The sequence below is a fragment of the Nansenia antarctica genome (assembly GCF_963989245.1).
Source record: "Nansenia antarctica genome assembly, chromosome: 3".
NCBI lineage: Eukaryota > Metazoa > Chordata > Actinopteri > Argentiniformes > Microstomatidae > Nansenia > Nansenia antarctica.
Window position 1 is genome coordinate 25,207,114 of NC_137688.1, and position 23,390 is coordinate 25,230,503.

The 23,390-nt window shown below is 49.1% G+C and overlaps 1 protein-coding gene across 1 annotated transcript in view; it reads left to right on the forward strand.

Moving 5' to 3' along the window:
- ctnna1 (catenin (cadherin-associated protein), alpha 1) overlaps nucleotides 1–23,390 on the forward strand; it is a 102,307-nt gene that overhangs the window by 70,076 nt on the left and 8,841 nt on the right. The window contains exons 11-16 of the mRNA XM_080526680.1: nucleotides 730–886; nucleotides 1,830–2,030; nucleotides 6,028–6,179; nucleotides 9,739–9,849; nucleotides 12,559–12,740; nucleotides 15,982–16,087. Coding sequence (XP_080382806.1) covers nucleotides 730–886; nucleotides 1,830–2,030; nucleotides 6,028–6,179; nucleotides 9,739–9,849; nucleotides 12,559–12,740; nucleotides 15,982–16,087 — 909 coding nt within the window. The remainder of the gene's footprint in view (nucleotides 1–729; nucleotides 887–1,829; nucleotides 2,031–6,027; nucleotides 6,180–9,738; nucleotides 9,850–12,558; nucleotides 12,741–15,981; nucleotides 16,088–23,390) is intronic.

The window sequence follows — 23,390 nt, forward strand, 5'->3', positions numbered from 1 at the left end:
CAGTACTAGTACCCCTGATTTAGTAAAAAAAAGTTAAAAGAACTGATGCCTTCAGAAGTTGATTAAATGAGCCAGGTGTGTCAGGTGTGTCAGCAGGTTCCCAGAACAAGGATTGAAGAGCACTGTTCTACAGCGTCCTCCCTCCCTCTCCCCTCCCCCTCCCCTCTATGGCCCCTCCAGCCCTGCCAACCTCCTCCAACCAATCCCTCATCCTTATAGCTCCCTCAGTACATCTCTATAGCCTTCGAGACCCAGACAATGTTCAGTCCTTCATTCCTCCCCCCCAACCCTGGCAGCTCCACGTTCCTCCTCTTTATACCTCTGACCCTGCCAGCCCAGAGTCCCTCATCCTGTTAGCCCCCCTCCCTACATCTCAATAGCCTTCCAGCCCTGCCAACCCCATCATCCTCCCTGTCCCCTTAGCCCCCTGCCAACCCTTTCCAGTATGCCCCCAGCTTCCTCTTGTTTAATCTCACCTAATGACTTCCATTCATCCTCGGGTTTGATCCCCACAGATCAGTATTCCCTCACCAAAACACAGAGCAGAGCCTTCGTTTCATTTCATTCCAGTCATTCCGTCAAAAGGTTTTCTTCCCCCCCCTAATCACTCGCGACAATGAATTAGCCTTACACAAAACATGAGGGGGTCGTACAATCAACCTATGCTAATGTTGTGGCTGAGGGCTGTGCAGTAATGGGGCTCTAATGGGGGTAATTGGGTGATTGCAGGTGATTAATGCCGCGCTGGCCCTGGCCGCCAAGCCGAACAGCAAGGTGGCGCAGGACAACATGGACCTGTTCAAGGAGTCCTGGGAGAAGCAGGTCCGCGTGCTCACCGATGCCGTCGATGACATCACGTCCATCGATGACTTCCTCTGCGTGTCCGGTAAGGGCGTCGTTTGTGTCTCTCGCTCATCTACGGGGGAGAAAAAATAACTCCTCCTCCTTCCCCTTTTTGTCTGATTGGTCAGGCAAAGCTGTTGATGTTTGTTTTTTTAACGGTGAAAGCCGGTGAGCCTTGATTGGAAGACTGCTGGAGCTGTTAAACGCTTTGGCTCAAACGTATCTGGGGGGGACAGCGCTCTGTTAGTGTGTCCTGATGAGAGGCATGTGTAAGTGGGCTGATAGAGGCTCCGCGGGCCAGACAAAAGCACCGAGTCATCAGCAGATCCCGGGCCTGGAATTGACATTCTGTCACGTATGTGAAGACGACCTAAAATGGCTCCTCGGGCGCTCGGCTTTAAAGGGTTCTCATTAAGCATTAAGCAGAGTGACTCCTCTCACCTCCAACCAAGGACGAACTGCAGTTTACACAGCGGACATTTGCATTTTACAGGCTCCCCAGTAATAAGCCGTCTGAGCATTTGTCTTCAATCCTCTCCCGCCTGCCCTTGTTTCCTATTAGCCATCTTAAGCCAGGGACAATGCAAACGCACCGTGAAGGATGAGGATTTCCCCGCTTAAACGTACCCGCTCCTGCCGTCGCTGCCGCACACACGCATCCTTGTTTTAAGTCCTTGAGTGTGTAGGTCACAGAGTAAAAATATCTCTGAATCTTTTGTTTCCGTCAGAGAAAGAGAGAATTAGTGACTAATGCTTTTTCCGGCTGCCTCGCTCGCGCACGTTTTAACGTTCCCAAAAGAAACACTGTTGGATTCATTTCATCCTGAACGTGGAGTTCTTGCCATCGTTGCCTCCAACTGCTCTTTGGTGTTTTACACCCTGGTTGCAGTTGGAACAACTGTGACAAATTGTGTTTCTGTAGAAGTGCTATACAAGTACAATGTGACAGATTGACTGAATTGATTGGTTTTTTTGTTTTTCCACAGAGAACCATATCCTGGAGGATGTGAACAAATGTGTGATCGCTTTGCAGGAGAAGGACGTGGACGGGCTGGACCGCACGGCCGGGGCCATCCGCGGCCGCGCAGCCAGGGTGGTCCACGTGGTCACCTGTGAGATGGACAACTACGAGCCAGGGGTCTACACCGAGAAGGTCCTGGAGGCCACCAAGCTTCTCACTAACCAAGGTGCTAAAAAAAACATCTTGTTTGTTCATTGGATGATTGGAATTGTTACATGAAAACGTTTAAAAAAAATACCTCAAGTCACAGCATCAAAATGTTTTTTTTGGGGGGGGGGGGGTAGGGTCTCACATTTTGTTATGCGAAGATTATACAGCTTCTGTATGCTGCTGGCTCTGGTTATGGGTTAAGATGAGGTCATAATTAACTAGACTAAGACGTGGTGTGCTGTTTTCTGAGTGTCCTAATTTGAATGCTGGGATAGCGTTAAAAAAAAGAGAGAGACATGTTGTGACTGCAGATGTTTCCCTTCAAGTGCTTTCAAACCTCATTTACGGCTGTCATAATACACTGCTGTCTGCAAAGGCATGGATTATGTTAAATCAGGCACCTAAAACCACCTGCAGATTGGTGGTTTTGAGCGGGCTGGTTTTCTGAACCACCTCCTTTCCTGTCTGTCTCTTCTGTTGTGCTCCTCGACGCCTCTGCTTCAGAGGCCAAGGCAAGAAGTGGACCAACAGCACAGAACATATTCATATGTTCACATATTCCAACCATAAAAGCTTTTTGTAATCGCCAGGCTCTCCATTAACTATTGAACGGCCAATCTGTTTCTTTCATCAGGAGCGTGGCCAAACAAGTCTCTATTTTTTGAGCCGTCAGAATTTAGGACGATTCATGCTAGTACTCGAGGAGGGTTCATTGGTATTAATTGCAAATGCGCTGCTTTGTGTGTGTGTCTGTGTGTCTGTTTGTCTGTGTGTGTGTGTGTGTGTGTGTGTCTGTCTGTGTGTCTGTCTGTGTGTCTGTGTGTGTCTGTCTGTGTGTGTGTCTGTGTGTCTGTCTGTGTGTGTGTGTGTGTCTGTCTGTGTCTGCGCTTTGTGTCAAAGTTCCTTTGATGGGCCATAACCTTGGGGAATGTATCATGTGGATTAGAGAGGGGTACTAGGGCTGCACTGCTTCTATAAGCTTTCAGCACAGTGACTCTGGGTCCTCATTGGATACAGTGACTCTGGGTCCTCATTGGATACAGTAGCTCTGGGTCCTCATTGGAGTGTGTTGATGTGGCCGTGTGACTCGTGTGAGTGTCTGTATTTGTTATTTGTTGTAAGCTGTATCTTGTGTCTGAGGAAACATACAGAGACCCTAGTGAACAGCCTGTATATGGTGAACAGCCTAGTGAACACCCTAATGAACAGCCTGTATATGGTGAACAGCCTGTATATAAGGTATACACCAACATCAAACGTGCTTACAAGGCTAGTCCGCTAGCTCATCTAGGCATGTCTGACCATGTGTCAATCCTCCTGATTCCTGCATACACTACAATGGGGAAAAGTGCTCCCACCACCACTAAGACTGTCAGAACCTGGCCAGAAGGGTCCGCTCCACTGCAGATCTGCCTAAATGACACCCTATGGCAGGAATATGAGCATGAGGACCTGGAACAGTACACGTCGTCGGTTCTGAACCACATAGTGAACTGCACCAACTCAGTCACCGTGGACAAACGGGTCCGGGTCTACCCCAACACGAAGCCATGGATGACTGGGAAGGTCCAAAAACTGATAAATGAGAGGGACAACGCCTTCTTCGCAGGGAAGCACACACCGCTGTACAGCTCCACCAGGGCCAACCTAAAGCGTGGCATCAAAGCGGCCAAGGCAGAGCACAGAGAGAAGATTGAGGAATGCCTCCTGAGCAACGACTCCAGGCGGATGTGGCAGGGGGTTCAGCAGATGACAAACTTCAGAGCCAACAGGCTCACAGCCGCAGAGGACGACCCCCTGCTGGCGGGAAAGCTGAACACCTTCTACACCCGGTTCGACGAGGGGCGAACGGAGGTAACCACAACACAAACACCACTCTCTCCAGCTCTCAGCAGCCTCACCCTCACAGAGCACGAGGTGAGACGCGTACTGAAGGCGGTGGACCCCAGGAAAGCCTCGGGCCGGATGGCGTCCTGGGACGGGTGCTGAGAGACTGCGCCGACCAGCTGGCCGGGGTTTTCACCAACATCTTTAACCAGTCCCTGTCCCAGGCCACCGTCCCACCCTGCCTGAAAACCTCAACTATCATCCCAGTCCCGAAGAAAAGCACGGTGAGCTGCCTAAACGACTACCGCCCGGTGGCACTCACACCAATCATCATGAAGTGCTTCGAGAAACTAGTCCGGGCCCACATACTCACACGCCTCCCGCCCAACCTGGATCCATACCAGTTCGCCTACAGAGCCCACAGGTCCACAGAGGACGCCATAGCGACGACTCTCCACGCCACTCTATCCCACCTGGAGAGGGGAAACAGCTACGCGAGACTGCTCTTCGTGGACTTCAGCTCCGCCTTCAACACCATCCTTCCAGACAGGCTAGTGACCAAACTACTAGACCTGGGTCTATCACACTCTATATGTGCGTGGATCAAGGACTTCCTGACCGACCGCCCCCAGAGGGTGCGGGTGGGCCCCCACACCTCCACAGCCCTCAGCCTCAGCGCTGGGTCACCCCAGGGCTGCGTGCTAAGCCCCATCCTCTACAACCTCTACACCCACGACTTCACCCCCGTCCACCCCAGCAACTACATCGTAAAGTTTGCAGACGACACCACCGTGGTGGGATGTATCTCGGGGGGGGACGAGGCGGCGTACAGGGATGAGGTAGAGCAACTGAGCAAGCTGTGCAAGGTTAACAACCTGCTGCTAAACAAGTCAAAGACCCAGGAATTCATCGTAGACTTCAGGAGGAAAAAGTCCGAGATCCAGCCCCTGCTCATCGACGGAGAGAGCGTGGAGAGAGTCTCAACCCTCCGATTCCTGGGACACAACATGCGGGATGACCTGGCCTGGAAGGACAACACTAAAGGCACCATCAAGAGGGCACAACAGCGGCTATACACCCTGAGATGCCTCAGGAAACAACACAACAAGCAGGAGATACTGGTGGCCTTCTACCACGGCGCAGTGGAGAGCATCCTCACCTTCGGCATCTCCAACTGGTTCCACAGCTGCACAACAGCGTAGAGAAACGAGCTACAGAGAGTCGTGAGAACAGCACAGAAGATCACCGGCGCCCCCCTCCCCTCTCTGGAGGAGCTGTACAACACACGCTGTCTCAGGAGGGCCTCCAAGATCTCCAAGGACCCGACCCACCCTGGGCACGTACACTTTGTCAAGCTGCCCTCGAACAGGAGGTACAGGACCCCGGCCGCTAAGACAAACAGACTGAAGGACTGCTTCTACCACAGGGCCGTCAAGGCCCTGAACACAGAAAAGGCCTAAGTTCTGGGCCCAGGACAGTCCGGACGGATTGTATGGCAGCTAGTGCTGAGGCACAAACATGTACATTTTCAAGCCTGCAAACTGTGACACTTTAAAATAATGTGAAAAAATACTTTTTGTGCAATATGACAACCCTAGTTGACTATCTGTGCAGTATAGTACAGTGGATTGTGTACATAGCCTTTATTGATGTAAACCAGCTCCTTACCTTCTTGTGATTTTATGCATCTATGCTTTTTCTAAAATGTGTTTTCTTTTTCCTTTCCTAACACCAGGGGAGCCACCCCTCCTAAATTTCGTTGTTTGGTACCTGTACTGTAGCAATGACAAATAAAGTCCATTCCATTCCATTCCATATGGGGCATACAATCATTGTTAGGTCTCCATTATCTTCTGTCATCCATCCACACTGAGTCCATTTTCTTGTGTCATCCAATAAGGCTGCCATGGCCATCTGTTTGCTAACTGTGGCTTCATCGCCTCTTCGTAGATATGATAAGATAGCATGTTCTATTTCAATTCAATTTGGATTCAAAATCGACTAATCTTTATGGGCATGATAAGACGTCTTACATCGCCAAAGCAAACATATACCGTAGGAACTTACCAATCAATAATGACATCAACTTGATATATTCTCTCTCTTTCTACCTCCTCATCTCTCTCTCTCTCTCTCTTTTCGACCTCCTCTCTTCCTTCTCTCTCTCTCTGTCTCCCTCTATCCAGTCATGCCGCGTTTCACAGAGCAGGTGGAGGCGGCCGTGGAGGCCCTGAGCGCCAACCCCACGCTGCCTGTGGACGAGAACGAGTTCATAGACGCTTCCCGCCTGGTCTACGACGGCGTCCGCGACATCCGCAAGGCTGTCCTCATGATCAGGGTGAGTCCACCTCCCGCTGTCTATGGGCCCCTAACTCTCCTGCTGCACCGCGGGGCGAGAGCTCCCCGCCCCCCCCACGTCTCTCTGTAAATCAGCCATGCCCATGTCAGTGGTGTGTGATGTGGTCACACGAGTGTGAAACGAATGTTGTCAAACTTAAATCTCCTCCTCCTCCTGAGTCAAACCCCGGGGGAGTTATTGGCCCTGGCCCTGCGCCTCCTCCTCCTCCTTCTCTTGGGACTTGGACAGGGTCCAACCTGTCCGGTGTAAATAATGCTTTACTTTCATGTGCGTACCTGCTGTGCATATCAAGGTTTACCTTTCGCATCGCTTTACCCTTTGATTCAATTAACCACTATCTTCTTGAAAGCCACAGCTCCATGTTTAATGGATAAGATTTCTTAGCCAGGTGCAGTATTGCATTAATTCTGGTTTATACAAACAATTAAGCTGGCATGAAACAAGTCATCCCTAAAACAGTTTCATCCACTACATTGAATTAGTCTTTTAGTTTGTAGTTTTTTTGCAGTGTATTCTTAGAAGTCAGCATTAGCTTGTGTGTGTGTGTGTGTGTGTGTGTGTGTGTGTGTGTGTGTGTGTGTGTGTGTGTGTGTGTGTGTAGACTGCAGAAGCTAATGATACACTTGTCTCAGGCAAGTGGTGACCTAATTGAGCAGGTTTCCTATACAGTGTAGCAGCAGCCTCAGACGTGTGTGTGTTTATGGTCTCTGCCTGAGCGGAGCCATAACTGGGACAGATGGTCGCTCGCCGCCGTCACAGCGTCACCTAATATGACTGACAACGAGCAGACCACACACGCGTGTCCCAGCCCTAACACAAACATCAGACTTCTCAAATGCCCCGTAGTATAGAAGGCAAGGTTAATAAGCACATTCAATAAAGAAATGACATTTCTGGTCCATGAACAAATTAGTGGGTGATTTGTTAAAGCCACTTCTCAAATCTAACGCTCCTCAGTTTCTCCTCCGCCATCCTTCTCAGCTCATTGAATTGTGGCTATTAGTGTTGACAACGCATTGTGCACAGAGCACAAATCGTGCTGGGGCTCTCATTAATAATGCTGCTGTGACTTAGACAAACACCAAATGAGATGGGAACCATTATGCAGTATTTGCATTATAATAAGTAATTGATTTAAGATGGGGGTTTTAATTAGCATTCTTTAGTTGGAGTGGGGAGCCCGGGCACTATATTCAATTTCCTCTCTGCCCCATTCCACTCTTGTTATCTAGATTGATTAGGCCGTTAACACTAGGCCCGCAGGGCTGGCTGGGCCTACCTGGTGGGGGGGGGGTCGGAGGGGGGGGGTCGCTGGGCGGGTGTTGCTTTGCACAGGATTAATGAGAAGCCTACCAGAGTCAGATCAATGCTGATGTTTAGACATTTTACCATATAAAAAAAGGTTCTCAAACAGTCCCTGGGTGTATGTCAGACTGATATCTGATGTGAGAAGTAATAACCTCAGCTTTCCTAGTGATTACGCTGTAGGAAGAACAACCCTGATCGCTGCTCCAGAGAGCAGAGAACACCTAACAGTGTTTCAGATGAGTCTTTATGTCCTCAGAGAGGGGTGAAACTAAAGAGACACGTTTTACAATTCGGGAAATTCAACATTGGTTTTGCTGGTCAGGTGTGTTCCCTTCTGCCCGTTTGAATGCTGTTAGTTTGTATTGATCAGGCACGCTATCTGCACATACATACTACTAGACTACTGGAGTGAGTCTGTAACTTATTTGATGTGGGTTTGGTAAGGTAAAGCCAGGCTCCTACCAACCCTCCCTGGTGTGGTTTGTCCTTCCATTCATGTGGAAACATTTCCTGTTTCCACCTTAATATGGGCATGTCCAGCGCCCTCAGTGTGACCGCACATACAAGCCTGCGAATCAGCCAAGTTAAAAGCTCAGAGAAACAGCAGCTCTGGAGGACATGTCTGCCCACCACATACACACACACACACACACGCACACACACACACACACACCACAAAGTGGGTTACTAACCACGAAGTGGGTTACTCCTCAATCGGAACAGACAAGTGAGTGGCTGAGGCTACTGAAGATGGACAGTGTCTTTAACCTCTGTAAGTGGAGAGCTGTCAGCCCCTGGTCCAGTAAACCCCCCCTGCGTTTGTGGGTTCTCCCCCCTGGCCACTGTTCCCTCCCAGTGGTGGACATGACTCACAGACGTCAAAGCCCCGGGCCCCCGAGGTAGAGAGCATCTCCAGGACTGGAGACACGGGGGACGGGGAGGGCAGGTTACCCTGACTGGTGCAGTACTCTGCAGAGATCAAAGTGGGTTTTTGTGAGCATGTCAGTGTACAGATAATATCTACTGCTTCACATTCAGTGGGTGGATTCAAACGCTACACAGTCCAGGACCCTGTCCATGTCTCTTACGGTGTGCAGTTAATCCAAACATTTAGGGCTGTTTATCCAGACTCTGACTTTTGACATTTCATTTTAAATCTGTGTCTAGGGAATCGTCCCCGTAAAGATAAGACTTGTGATATTCGCACGGCTTTCAGATAGACCAGTAGGCCGTGCCTGACTTTGATTTCCGAGCCTCCCGCGTGCGTCCACGGTGGTTAAGGGTTATCCGTCTGTAGCGCAGCGCAACATTAGCTGCTATCCCCGCCGCGCCCCGCTGCGCAGCCTTGTCTCTGCTAAAAAGAGTTGCCTCTGAGTTGCTGCTGTACCGTGTTTGATGCCGCTCCACTGTCTTTCCCCTGATGAGCAACGGGCCTCTGTGTTCTGCGGAGTGATATGGGGTCGTGTGGAGAGACCTTGAGCTATTCCTAGACACGAGGGATCCAAATCCATTACCTACGGAAGGTGCAGAGACAGTCGGATGAGCAGGAGTCACAGCAGTGGCGAGATAATGCTCTGTTATCTCCCCCGCACATCTCCTCCCCTCCCGTATCACCACCAAATGCATTTTCTCGTCTGTCAGTTTTGTACTTCCCCTCAAGCGTGCCCTGGTAACTTCATGTTGCCGGCGCATACTAATACTGCGGGGGAAAGTTGTTTACAGCATGCTTTGCATTCTGCACGAAGGACGGAAGAAGTAGCTGGGTTTTTATGGATAAATCAAGGTGGTGATGCACCCCTCCACAGCCCCCCTGTCCCTGCCTCTCTCTGTTTAAAAGATGCCAGCGACAGATGGGCCTCTGATTGAAACGTTTTACTCCCAATATGTTTCATACTAGCTCATACTAGCTCGTAGCTCCGTTTTCTCTCTCAAAATGCACAGGCAGCACATTACACTTGATTTACAAATTCATTTAGACTCTACAGTTTCCTATATTGAGGGGTGGGGGGGGGGTGTAGGCTACATAGCTGGCAGGACCGAGGCATTTGTCATAGATCATAAACCGGCTGGTTATTTAGAGGTGCTCAAACGGCTCCCTCACACTAACGCACCTTTTTTCTTTTCTTTTTTGCTCTCCTTCCCTTTCTCCTTTCTTCCTTTCCCTCTTTTCACTCCCACCCCTCCACCCATTTCCTTCCCTCTCCCCCCTTACCTCCCTCTCGTCCTGCAGACCCCAGAGGAGCTGGACGACTCAGACTTTGAGACGGAGGACTTTGACGTCCGCAGCAGGACCAGCGTGCAGACGGAGGATGACCCCACCTTCAACGGCCAGAGCGCCAGGGTGAGCCCCCCCCACCACCACCTTCCCTCCCAGTGGGCACGGCTGCCTCATACCTGCCCTCCCCCCTCCTTACTCCACACACAGAAACACACACACTGGCTTAACTTCCTCTACTGATGGCACTGAACCCCAGCCTGGGGCTGAGAAGAAGAACAACAAAGCACACTTGTATCTGTCTGAAAGTGCACACTCACAGGGAGTTGTTTTAAATCTGGGAATCCTATTGTATGCATGCGGATTAGACACTTGAATAGCCAATGTAGAGCTTAGCACAATTAAACTGTTTAACATTTTGTAATAATAAGCTTGGTTTCTAAGCATGGCCTATTGAATAGTACTAATTCAACTTGAAGTGAATTCATTTTCCATTTTAGTTTGACACAGCTGACTATGGTTACATGACTGATCAGCCGCGTCCCTGCTTCTCTTAATGTAATCCTCCGACACGTCCATGCATACGTACGATACCGAGCGCCTCTTTTAAGAGATATTGTAAATTCATTAAATGTCATAGGTCCACCTGACAGCTAATGTTCCACCTGCATTCGGCTGGGAAAGAAGAACAGTATTAAGTAAGCCTGCCGCTGGGCATTAGGATTCAGCAGTGGCACTCGTCAACAGAACACTCAAGTGAACATGGCACTCAACACCTCAGATCCAACCTCTATTCTCTCTCTCTCTCTCCGCATCACTCTCCTTTTATCCTGTCGGTTCCCTTGGCAATATATAGGAATAGATGTTATTTTACCCATGGCCCCTTGTCCTAGTAACCGTATCTGAAAGAGAGGCTGCTGCTCATTACTTCAATAACTGTCTCACGTCTACGTGTCCTCTGTCCTCCACCTGCATGTCCCTGTGACACTGTGACGTCAGCCTGCCACAGGTCATTTGGATTCGGTAATTCGGCCCTTGTCACACAGAACACTCATAAAGACAATGAGCCCTTTTCCTAATGGGGTCATTTTCTTTATAGGGTGCCATTTGGACTTCATAAGTTGTGAAAAATAAATTGTTGATTTACCTATATTTTAATGTTCTATTATATAAATGACATATCTAGCTTGCTGAAAAACATGGTGGTCAAGCTCAGGCACCTAAATTGTATTTTAATTAGAATACTCTCTGTTAGTTGAATAGGGCTAACAGAGTGGACACTAACAGGGTAGACACTAACAGGGTGGACATTTTGAGTTAAAGTTAGCCTTTAGCCTGCCTGTGTTAGCATAATGCCTAGCATGACATGAATACTTGATGAGGAATCTAATTTGCACTAAACACTTTTTTGAAATTATTCAATTTGATTGATCTCCTCAATATTTAGGCCTAACAGGGTGGACACGTTATGGTCAACCACATTAAACTCAGTTGATAAAAATCAAGTGGTAAAAGAGGTAGAAAATCACACAGCTTACCACATTTGAATTTCCCTCCACTGATGTGATGTCACCTCATGAGAGTGATGTGATTGAGAAATATGTTTTGTTTTTTAAAGGGACATTAACACAGCTCAAAAGGGTGGACAGTGACCGCGGGGACAAACATACAACCTTACTTTTTTTTACCAAATTATTTTGGGGCGGATAAAAAAAGATATTTGATTCAATAGATATTACGCAGAGATATTTAATAATAATAACATATTTGGAAATGTATATGTTTTTATTAGTTATTTTTGAGTGAATGAACAACACTGGGGACATGGCAAAATCCCATTTCCATCTTTAACCAAAGCTTTTAAAATGTAAAAAACAACAACTTAGAAGCCCATATCATTGTATTCATAACAAATAACAATTGACTATACATGAAAAAACGAATGGAATTAGTATTTGTCCAAATGTAGACAAAATACAACATGATTTGTACTGGGGACGGAAAAGGCACCCTATAAAAAAATGTACCCAATGACCATAATATTATTTGTAAGAATCGTAAAGGCTATAATCCTTATTATTATCTGGTTATACAAAGAACATTCCATCCCTGCTCCTCCTCCACAAAGCAAGCGGATCTTATCTGGCCCCTTCAGCCTCATTCAGTCAGAAGTCTGAAAGCATGTTCCAAGGCTGCTCTCTAGCCATTCTCTCTTTTTTTTTAAAACCAGGATGAATTAAGTCCAGTGATGAATAGTGTACGCAGGATATTAAGATCTAAAGTAAATACCCGTTCTATTGATCTGTTCTAACGGCCCAGCGGCGGGGAGTGAAATAAATGTGTGTTTGCTTCACACGGTTCGGCCGACCTTTTTGCTGCCTGGCGTAATGTGTTGCCCAGCACCGCCGAAGGGGTTGTGAACCCCGCCTTCGCATGTAGGAAATGAAACCTCTAATGAATCCACAGCTTCCACTCACCACCGGCCAGTCAGTGGGAGCGGTGCTCTGCTCTTCCCTCTAGTTAGAGTACCTTTAAATGGCTGGCTATAGATAGCCACAACCACCCTGCACAACATAATCACTTCTATAGATTATAAAAATGTAACAAGGTGTACTGTTGGCTCAATATGGCACCATCGCACCGGTGTGCTTATCGCTCATGTACTCCCGCGGTCCTCTGGAGGCTGTTACTGCACAGCTTAGCTTTCAGGAGCAAAATACAAAAAATACCAAGTCCTGAAATGACCCAACAGAGGTGTAACTGCTGTTCTTATCTTCCATGTACTCCCCCCCCCCCCCCCCCTCTGCTCCTCCTCCTGTTCCTCCTCCTCCTCAGGCTATCATGGCCCAGCTTCCCCAGGAGCAGAGAGCCAAGATCGCTGAGCAGGTGGCCAGCTTCCAGGAGGAGAAGAGCAAGCTGGACGCCGAGGTGTCCAAGTGGGACGACAGCGGCAATGACATCATCGTCCTGGCCAAGCAGATGTGCATGATTATGATGGAGATGACAGACTTCACCAGGTGAGCTCAGGCGCACGGCGGTGACCGATTCCCAAGCTGACAGGCCTGTGTGTGTGTGGGCGTCTTGTGAGTGGGAGGAGGAGCACCTACAAGATGAATGTTGCATTTCCCTCCAGGCAAAAGCCATTGGGGTTAATGGTCTCACGTGCTGTGCGTCCAAGTGTCCGTGTCCGTGCACGGCGGGCGTCGCCACACTCATTTATTCACGCCCCCCCCCCCCCGCCGATCTGCCTGTGTTTTGTCAGTCTCCTCCCATTGGTGTTTCCTAGTGGTGCAAGATTAGTTAAACGCCTCTTAATAGTGTGTGTGGCCCAGCCTGCATCAAACCCTATGGCCCAATAACCCGCTTTTTTGTTTCCCAACATTTGCCCTCATCTGCAAATATTTTATTCACCCAGCTGAACACTAGTTTTCATGCATCACTTCCCTTTATCCTCCTCAAGCAGCACTGGAGGTGGGATTTGTCCTTTTTCCTGTTTCTGTAGACCCATAAGCAGTGTGTCATCTCTTCCCCCTCTCGTGTCTTAGTGGAGATTTGTGTGAGTAAATGTTAAACTGACGACAGGCTCCCTGAGCAGAGCGCTGCAGGGGTGACCTGACCGCCCTCACACCCCGGCTCCCATGTGCATAAAGCATCGCCCATTTAAAATGTCCATTTACTGCCTCGTGCTCGCCCGCTGTCTCTCTCTCTCTCTATCTCTCTCTCTCTCACACTCTCTCTCTATCTCTATCTCTCTCTACCTCTCGCTCTCTCTCCCCCCCTCTCTCTCCCCCCCCCCCCCCCCCTCTCTCTCTCTCTCTCTCTCTCTCTCTCTCTCTCATATCCCCTATGTGTTTGTTCTCTGGACAGAGGATGTGAGTGTTCAGGTGTGTGAGGTGGCCACACCTCCTCCCTTGCAGAGCGTTGGCTCTGTTAAAGACTGTTAACCCTTAACAGCAGAGGGAAAGGTTCAACCCCTAGTTCTGTTTTTTGGCTGGCAACCAAAAACTGTCCTGTTTAAATGTGACGGAAATTAAGCTCATTGGTACTTAAGAGTCCCACCGTGTGTGTGTGTGTGTGTGTGTGTATGGGTACACTAGACCACAACAGAGGGACAGACATTCACATGTATACATCTCTGTGTGTGTGTTCTGTCCCTCTGTTGTGGTCTAGTGTAGCCGTGTTTGCAGGCTGCATTCCCCACCCAGTACCCAGGTGGAGCCTCAGAGCTTTGCTGGGGTTCAGAGTGCTGAGGCAGCCAATGATCCAACTTTGAACGTCGGCTGAATCCTGCAAGCTCCGATTTGATCCATGTTCCCCTGAAGGATCAAGAGGAAATAATTGCAAGGCAGCTTTCTCCTAGACCTATTGTACTGCATGTTAATGTCATGCAAATACATGCAAATGAAGCTGGCTCAAATCTCAAATCCTGCACTGTAAAATAGTCGCTGCGCATGTACTTTGATTAAAATGCCTATCAGCTGTATGTATGTGTTTTTTTACGGGCTTATTGAAGACAGCGATGACATTTGACAATCAAGGCCCTAGCTGTCTCTTTGTAGTCTTTACAATGTGTAGGAGACCTGAGGAATTCAAATTCCGTCCTTTCATTAAAATAAATAAATACAGCAATCATTTCTTATAGCATTTCAAAGCTGCATTTTAAACGAAGAAGCGAAATTCAAGTCGAAATTAATCTTTACTCATAAATATGTACATTTTTCAGATTAAGGTTGTGTGTGTGTGCGTGCGTGTGCGTGCCTGCGCGCGCGTGTGTCTGAGAGAGACAGAGAGACAGAGAGAGAGAGTGATGGCTTCTGCTCTTGTCACTTGCAGCGGCAGTACAGGGAAGGTCTCAGTGCTGCTAACTCAGCCCACGCCCAAATGACTGCCCTTCAAACCTGAGTGGGCACACGCTGCCATCAAGGTTAATGCAGTAAGAGGAAATTGATCTGAGCCTTTTCCCCTGACTTCTCCTCCGCTGCCAGGGCTGTGGCCACCCACTCTGTACGGCTGTGTGGCTCTGTGACTTAGTTGCACAATAGGCATATGTGGCCTGGATGCCTGGGACATATTTGAGAGCCACCAGTCAGTGTGTGTGTCGTTGTCTTTGCCCCGATTTGAAGCGCTCCCATCTGGAGCCCCCCCGGTTGTCACCAGCCCCTGACAGCCCCCCGCCCCCCCCCCCCAAATCATTTATTGTATTTCCTACCATTGCCATCACCTTCTAGTCATCTCTCAGGGTCTGCCTGTCCCCGGAGTGCATGCAATCTGTGGAGGGATTCATGGCCACCGCTTCCATGAGGACCCTGGCTGCTCCCCGCACCGCAGTAACCCTGGGAGACGGCGCGAAGGGAAGAGAGGAAGGGAGGGAGTGAGAGAGAGAGAGAGGGAGGAAGGGAAGAGAGGAAGAGAAACACAGACATTCCATCTGCTGTGGGTCGCATGGTTCAGTATTTTGCCTGGAGAGAGCAGCTTTCAATCCCGGTTGCGCCACTTGCCAACTGTGCCCCGGAGTCCCTTGTGGGGACACAAAACTGGCAAAATAGCTGGCGAGCTTAGATGGGGGGTGGGGGGGGGTTGGGTTCAGGGCTTGGACGGGCTGGGAGGAGCGGTTGTTTGGTCGGGGTAGAAGCGAGGAGGCTACAAGGGTTAGGACTGTATAGGGCCAAAGCTATTAACCTAGCTGGACTGGCACTACTCTTCTCCCTCCATCCCTCCTCCTCGTCACCCCTCCATCCAGGAAGCGGAGCAGCAGACAGCAGAGGGGTGGGTGGGGTCTTGTGTTCCAGGACCATCTGGATCAGCCCAGTCAGTACACATGTAGTCATAACTCCTTCCCATCCCCGTCTTTTAATAAAGCCGGCCCAGCTGGCAGGAGTGGTGAAGGGGTAAACGGACAGGCTCAGTCTGCGGAGGGGGAGCAGGGGGGAGCCATCTCTGATGGGATGGCCTCCAATTTGAAAGCCTGTGAGTTTAAGAGGATCTAAAATACTCTCAACCTCTATTGACTGTGTGTGTGTGTGTGTGTGTGTGTGTGTGTGTGTGTTGTTGTTGTTGTGGGACCTATACCAGCAGCATAACAAACACTTCTATCCATCCCCCCCGTGTCCCACGTCGGTCTGAAAGAACATCCCTCAAAAGCATACAGCTACATGAGTGGGAGGCTGCTGCTGAATGTTGAATGAGGCGGGGAGTGTATAGGAGTGTATGGGAGTGTATCAGAGGCAGTGAGTGATGCTGCTCCCTGTCTGTCCCCAGGGGGAAGGGCCCGCTGAAGAACACGTCTGATGTCATCGGCGCAGCCAAGAAGATCGCAGAGGCCGGATCAAGGATGGATAAGCTGGGCCGCACTATCGCAGACCAAGTAAGTCTGAGACGGATCCCTCTCCCCCCCCCCCGCCCCCCCTCTCTATCTCCATCCCCATCCCCCTGTCTCCCCCCCCACCCCCCTCTCTATCTCCGTCCCCATCCCCCTGTCTCCCCCCCCACCCCTCTCTCTATCTCCATCCCCCTGTCTCTTCCCCCCCCCCCCCCCCCAGACTCTTTTCTTTTTTCTTTCTTTTTTCTCTTCTTACCCCAGACACAGTGTGCGCTCTAACATGTATGAAAACACATATTTAATTATCCATAGGCTCATATTTCATACAGACTGCAGGAGTGGTTCTGTATAGCTCCCTGGGGGAACAGCGTGATCCATATACTGATTCACCCTCGGACCTGCGGGATTCATAGCCCAGCTTTTTATTTGTTTCCTTTTTTTCACCCAAAAAAGGACAACTCTCTGCTATTGCTTTTGCAATGTGACTATGTTTAGTGAAGTCATAAGCAATCTGGCGGAGAACAACAGTGTTTGTCAGATGGAGGCTGACATGGCCGTCCCCAGTGGAGGTGCAGTCTGCATGTTGGGTTGTGGTTGAAGCAGCTGGCGCTGGTGTTGAAATGGCACTCAGGGAAGGCAAACACTTGCTTTAAAGAGAATGTACATGTTTTGATGTAGTTGTCAAGGGTTTCTCTCTCCACATGGTGGTATAGTCAGTTTCACACCCCCACACACACACATACACCTATGTTCTTTACTGTTCAGTTTATTAGGATTCTCAAGAGATAAATGTTTTTTAGTTCTTTTTTTTAATTTTTTTAATTTTTTTATAAAGCTCAACATATTTTCTTCTGTTACAGAGGCACACAAAGCACTGCTTTAATAACTGATGTTTGGATTATGTTGTTTCTGTTTACCTACCAATTGTTATATCAAGCTGAGTACACAATACACGATATCCACCACCAAGTCCCTGGGCAGGACACCATACAACTAAGAACTCCCGGGACGGGGCGGCGTCACAAATCAAGGACAAAATGTGGGTCGTATGAAAGGCTCTCGGAGCGATGATCGCCGACCTCCAGAACAATATCAAAACATATTTGATATTTATTTGTGCCTAATGCGCATTCCACTCATGCCTGATAGGTGTGAAAGCGGAAGTTGTTGTGTGTGTGGAAGCCACGCTTCCTGCGATGGCACCTTTTCCTCTTTTGGTCCTGTGAAAGGCTCTACGACCGTAGGGATTCCCGTAGTGTGTAGGCAGTTGCTGACAATATGTTTTAGCCTTTTGGTGCTGGGAGTCGTGAAATATGAAGCACTTTCATCTTAAAATTGACTGACACACACACCCCCACATCAACCGTCACAAACCTACACACATTGGCTACAAAACAAAAAAAAATCAAAAAAAAATCATGGTTCTCAGCTTCGTATTTCCCTCCTCAAGTCTCTTAAGTACCTTTATCCTACTTGCTGCATGCCCCAGCTTGTAATTAGGCACAGTGAAACTTGTGCAGTGAGCTTCCAAAAGAGATCTCTGCCTCGTAATCTGACATTAATGAGCTGCCGACCTCATACAGACCCGTACTTAAGATATTTTATTTAAGCTGCCCTTCAATCCTCCACGTAGCCTGGCCATCACTAAGTCATGGCCTCACCTGCGTTGACCTGATTCCATCTGAGTAGCGGAACAAGCAGCGAGAAATTGCACGCCTTTCGCCCAACCACGTGCCTAGCGAAGCTGCTCATTCAATGTAATGAATACAATGATATCCCCTGAAGAAAACAGATGGGCCACTTCAGGTGTGGGAGCGTGTGTGTCTGTGTGTGCGTGCGTGCGTGCATGCTTCTGACAGATTGGACGTGTGGATATGGGTGCGTTTAGATGTGTGTGTGTGTGTGTGTGTGTGTGTGTGTGTGTGTGTGTCTGTGTGTGCGCGAGTGTGTGTACACACACACACTATTAAGGGATTGTGGGGATTTTAAGCACTCAAAAGTATGAATAAATGAAGAGGTTTGGCTTTGGGTAGAGAGGGGTGAGCCAGAACTGGGGTCCAGCTGTCTCTCTTAGCCTGCCCTGGCCCCGGCTCCCAGACCAGTCCAGAGCCCCACCAGACTCACACTCACCCACAGCACATTAACCAGGACTTGGATCTCAGGGATAGGGGGCAGTGGGTGAGGAGGGGGAGGAGAGAGAGAAGAGGGAGGGGCGGGGGAGAGATGTGGGGAAGAGTGTCGAAAGGAAAGCCTCTCCTGAGAGCTGAATCCATTAACAGTGATTCGCCTTTAATTAGTAGCGTAATTACCAGGTGGCATCTTTTTTAAATTTATTTACCCGTGTGGTTTATATTTAGACCTCGTCTTTACCTGCTCACTGAGCAGGAGATGCCAGAGACCTCTACTAGACAAACCAGAGACCAGCCTCTACTAGACAAAACAGAGACCAGCCTCTGCTAGACAAACCAGAGACCAGCCTCTGCTAGACAAACCAGAGACCAGCCTCTACGAGACAAACCAGACACCAGCCTCTACTAGACAAACCAGAGACCAGCCTCTGCTAGACAAACCAGAGACCAGCCTCTACTAGACAAACCAGACACCAGCCTCTACTAGACAAACCAGACACCAGCCTCTACTAGACAAACCAGACACCAGCCTCTACTAGGCAAACCAGAGACCAGCCTCTACTAGACAAACCAGAGACCAGCCTCTGCTAGACAAACCAGAGACCAGCCTCTACTAGACAAACCAGAGACCAGCCTCTGCTAGACAAACCAGACACCAGCCTCTACTAGACAAACCAGACACCAGCCTCTACTAGGCAAACCAGAGACCAGCCTCTACTAGACAAACCAGAGACCAGCCTGTTGTTGTGGTTGTTGTTGTTGTTGTTGTTGTGGTGGTGGTGGTGGTGGTGGTTGTGGTTGTTGTGGTTGTGGTGGTGGTGGTTGTTGTGGTTGTTGTGGTCGTGGTCGTAGGCTGTGTGCTGTGCACCATTACTAGGTCCGCCACATGTAAAAGATTTACTGGTCTTCCCTACGCCAGGTCAGTTCACACAGACAACAGCTACGGTGAATTACAGAGACATGCCTCTGTGTAAACAGGACTATAGAGTCACAGTCCGATGACTCACCATCTACACACAAACACACACCCGAGCGGCACACACACACACACACACACACACACACACGGGGAGAGACGGCAATAGTCTGACTCCTCATTAACGCTGACATATTAATCACTATGCTCCTGTGAGTGGGCTGGGCTGTTGGCCTGGAGCGGTAGAGCTAGGGTTAGGCAGATGGTCCCTGGCTGATTAGAACAGATCCTCTACTACAACAACATAGGGACACAGTGTGGAGGTGGTCAGGGGTGCTGGTGGAGGGTGATCGCTGTTTAGGGGTTTGTAAGGAATCAGTTAAATGGGTGTAATAGAGCCTTATTAAAGTTTAAAGAAACCAGTGTAGTGCAGGGATGAGCTGCAGGATTTAGGTCAGCGCTGTTGCTGTACAAAGGTCTGCACTGCAGTTTATTAACAATTTATGACCCTCTTCTGCTGGGCCACCTTATGAGAATTCCATCTTGGCGTGGTGGTAAACAAATAACGTTATGTAATTGAGATTTATAATGTAAACGTGTGACCCACCATGTGGCTCATAAATCCCCAACGCATGCCTGCCTACACACACACACACACACACACACACACACACACACACACACACACACAAGTATGTACGTATGCTACACACAGGCATGCGCACACACACACACACACACACGTATGTACGTACGCTACACACAGGCGTGCGCACACACACGCACGCACGCACACACACACACGCACACACACACAGGTGTGTACACACAGACATAAAATAAGGCTTGCATATTTAGACAATGGGGGATGTGGTGTCGGTTTGTCGGCACAAACCGCTTTATCCTCATGATGTACACTGACATGCAGTGTACTTTTCCCAATTTGCATTCAATCAGTGAAGATTTATGGTGATCCATGCGCTCTGGTGCTGGTCGCTGTCTAATCCCGGCTCTGGCCCCAGACGCTTTACAGCAGACAGGGCTGTAAATTTCCTTCTGCAGTGTAGAATCCAGATCAGGAGAGAACACCCGTTCTCAGCTCAGCAGTTCAAGGGTCAGCTCCCAGCCCTCCCCAGCCCCTCCCACCAATAACAGCCAGCCTGTGTGGGCGGTGGGAGGGGCGTACTCACCCGGCGCTGCCTCCTTTTTTATCATTTACATTTTTGGCATTTAGCAGACGCCTTATTCCAAAGCGACTTACAATCAATACATTTGAATACTAAGCATGTGAATCAGCAATCCACCATTCGTTGCAGGAAGAGTAATCTAGCTCGGGCCCGGGGCCACTGATAGAAGGAAAAACCTTCTCCCTATCGCCTTCTACTAAACTTTTATTTTATTTTATTTTTTTACTGGAGAAACTGAGAAACAGTACAAGGGGGGCGATGGAAGTTCATAGGGACACAGTAGAGGGGAAAGCGGGTGTCTTTAGGAGACGTAGTGGTGAGGGTCAGAAGATGTCTCAGGAGGAGCAGTTAAGATGTAACCTGAAGAGATGGGTCTTCAGTCTACGACGGAAGATGGGTAGTGACTCTGCCGTTCTGACGGCCGTGGGGAGCTCATTCCACCAGCGGGGAGCCAGTGTTGTGAAGAGACGTGATCGGGCAGCCCGACTGCTGTGTAGAGGAGGTGGGGCCAGTCGGCCAGCCGAGGTGGAGGAGCGGAGTGAGCGGGCAGGGGTTTGGGGGGTTACCATTTCCTTCAGGTAGGCAGGGGCTGTCCCTTTAGCTGCCTGGTATGTAAGCACCAGGGTCTTGAATCTGATGCGAGCTGCTATCGGGAGCCAGTGCAGGGTGCGAAGGGCAGGGTTTGTAAAAACCGGAGGTTATGCTAGCTAATTTTCTAGCAAAAATGTTTTCATTTTCCAGTTTCGAAGCAGGTCAGTGGGAGGTGGATTTGGCAGATTTGGAGGTTTTGCTGTAGCCCTGGCCCCCTGCCTAGAGCCAAACAGACCAGGTTTCGTATCACCAGGGGGAAATATAGTTCAGACCGAGTAAGACTGGATGATGGTTGTCCATAGTACATTTTCGATAAGTTGAAAATGTTGCTCTGGAATCTCTGACGGTTTTATATACCAGACAGTAGTTGTTTAAAAGATTATATCTGACCAGCTGGGCTAAGAAAAGGAAATGCAGTATCCACGGTGCAACGTGTTCCCAGTATGCCTCCTCTAAAAACAGCCGGTCCACACCAGGGGAGGCTGGAGGAGGTAGGAATCTGAGGACATGCTCATTGTAATGCATGGGGTTTGGTGTCAAACTACACTAAATTCCAAGCATTATCATGAGCCTCCACCAGCCTTCCCTGGTCAACACAGAAACTGAGCACTGTTGACCCTCCTCTGAGTGCTGGTCTGAGGTTTTTAAATAGCAGATGTTCAGCTGCTTAGTTGTGGGTGTAAAGCAGAAGCCAGGCCCGAAAGTCCAACTCACTCTGGGAGTTATTGCTGATTATTTTTGCACAATTACGGTGTGACGTTGTTCAGTAAAGTTGTCCACGTTTCCCTGCAAGTAAAGTACTTGAGTGTGAAACCAACAGACTGACAGTTCAGAACTGAGAAAAAAGCCGTAGGTTGATGATGTTTATCGTCTCTGGTTACCTCTGAGCAGGTGTTGTGGCCCTGCGCCAGCCCGATGTCTGCCGTCATGCTTGGAGATTCACTGTCAGTCCGCTTCACTGTCACATTAGCCTTCCCCGAGTGTCAGTGTGATTTAATTAAGCCCACACAGATCTGGAGCATCATTTGAGCAATCGGACGGACAGAAGAAAGCCAGCGATCATCAGTCTCTTTCATACATCACTTGATTGATCATCACAGAGCGTGATGGCTTTATATTTATCCAGCCTTTAGAAACACGAGCCTTGGAGAGACGGATTGAAATCTATTCTAAAGAACACGAACAAGCAATACACCGACTGCACCGCCACCGCGGCCGTGAAGTTCATTACAAGTTTTTTCCGTTGGGGAAACTGCTGTGATGAAGCTTTCATTGTGTTGTGAAACCACTTTGAATCTAACCCTGGGTCTCCTGTTATCTTTGCTTCTCTGGTTCTCTGCCAAGCTCAGAGGCCAGCTTGAACGCTGCATATCCAGTAGATTATAACCCACCATGGACCACTTCCCCAGCCTCTGTTTCTGGCTCAAACAAATGGCCTAGGCCCTCCCCGGTGCATTGTTATCTGTGTCTGCCTAAACCTTGCCATGCATCTCAGTCATGCTGCTCCTCCCTGCAGCTCCCAACGCATCGTAACCCCCTGCCCCGTCCCGCCGTCCCCCCGTCCCCCCAAAGCGGTTCAGAAGTGTGATGATAGATAAAGCTGCCTGGCAGTTTGTGTGTCCAGGAGCTCCTCTCTTAGGTCATGCACAGTTCGTCTTCCTCCTCCTCCCCTTCACACACACACACACACACACACACACACACACACACACACACACACACACACATACACACACACACACACACACACACACAGACACAGTGCTGCCTGACATGTACCTACTAGTCTAGCAGATGTGTTTAATGTCAAAAGCAATAAAGTCACAGGGTGAAACTGGTTGACTGGCCCCAGCTTTGGGGGGGGTTGTTTTTTTCTCTCTGTCTTATCAAAATCTAGCCACAGGCCCTCTGGAAGTTATCCAGGCGGGCAGAGTTAATGGTTGGGACAGTTATACGAGCATGTCTTTTTAATGACCGCCCAACAGGCTGTGGCGTTAGTAACCTAAGATATGTGATGATTCAATTGGACAAGGCATATCCTACCAGTCTCTTACAGACAATGAGCTCAGTAGTTGAAAGACACTCATTCATGCATTTCTTTCCTTCTCATCCCTACAGTAGTTATGTGGACCCATGAATGATTGGGTATTTCAAGGGGTGAGATGGAACGTGTGGTTGCCGTCACTATTGTCGTTAAGCACTCTGTCGTAACCCATGTAGACAGGCTGGAGTCTGGGAGATGAGACGTCGTTATATCATAGTCTAATTAGGGTATTATATCCACGCGCGGTAATAGAGCAGTATGTTTTGGATCCCTCCGATGATTCTTGACTTCAGAGCGAGCCTGCCTTACAAAAGGCAGTGGGGGCTGCGGCCCATACATCAGCAACTAATCTGCACTTTACTCACACACACACACACACACACACACACACACACACACACACACACACACACAGGCACTCTCAGTTCCCCATGAGATCTGTGGATAGCGAGTGTATCCATTTTCTTTGACAAGTACTGGC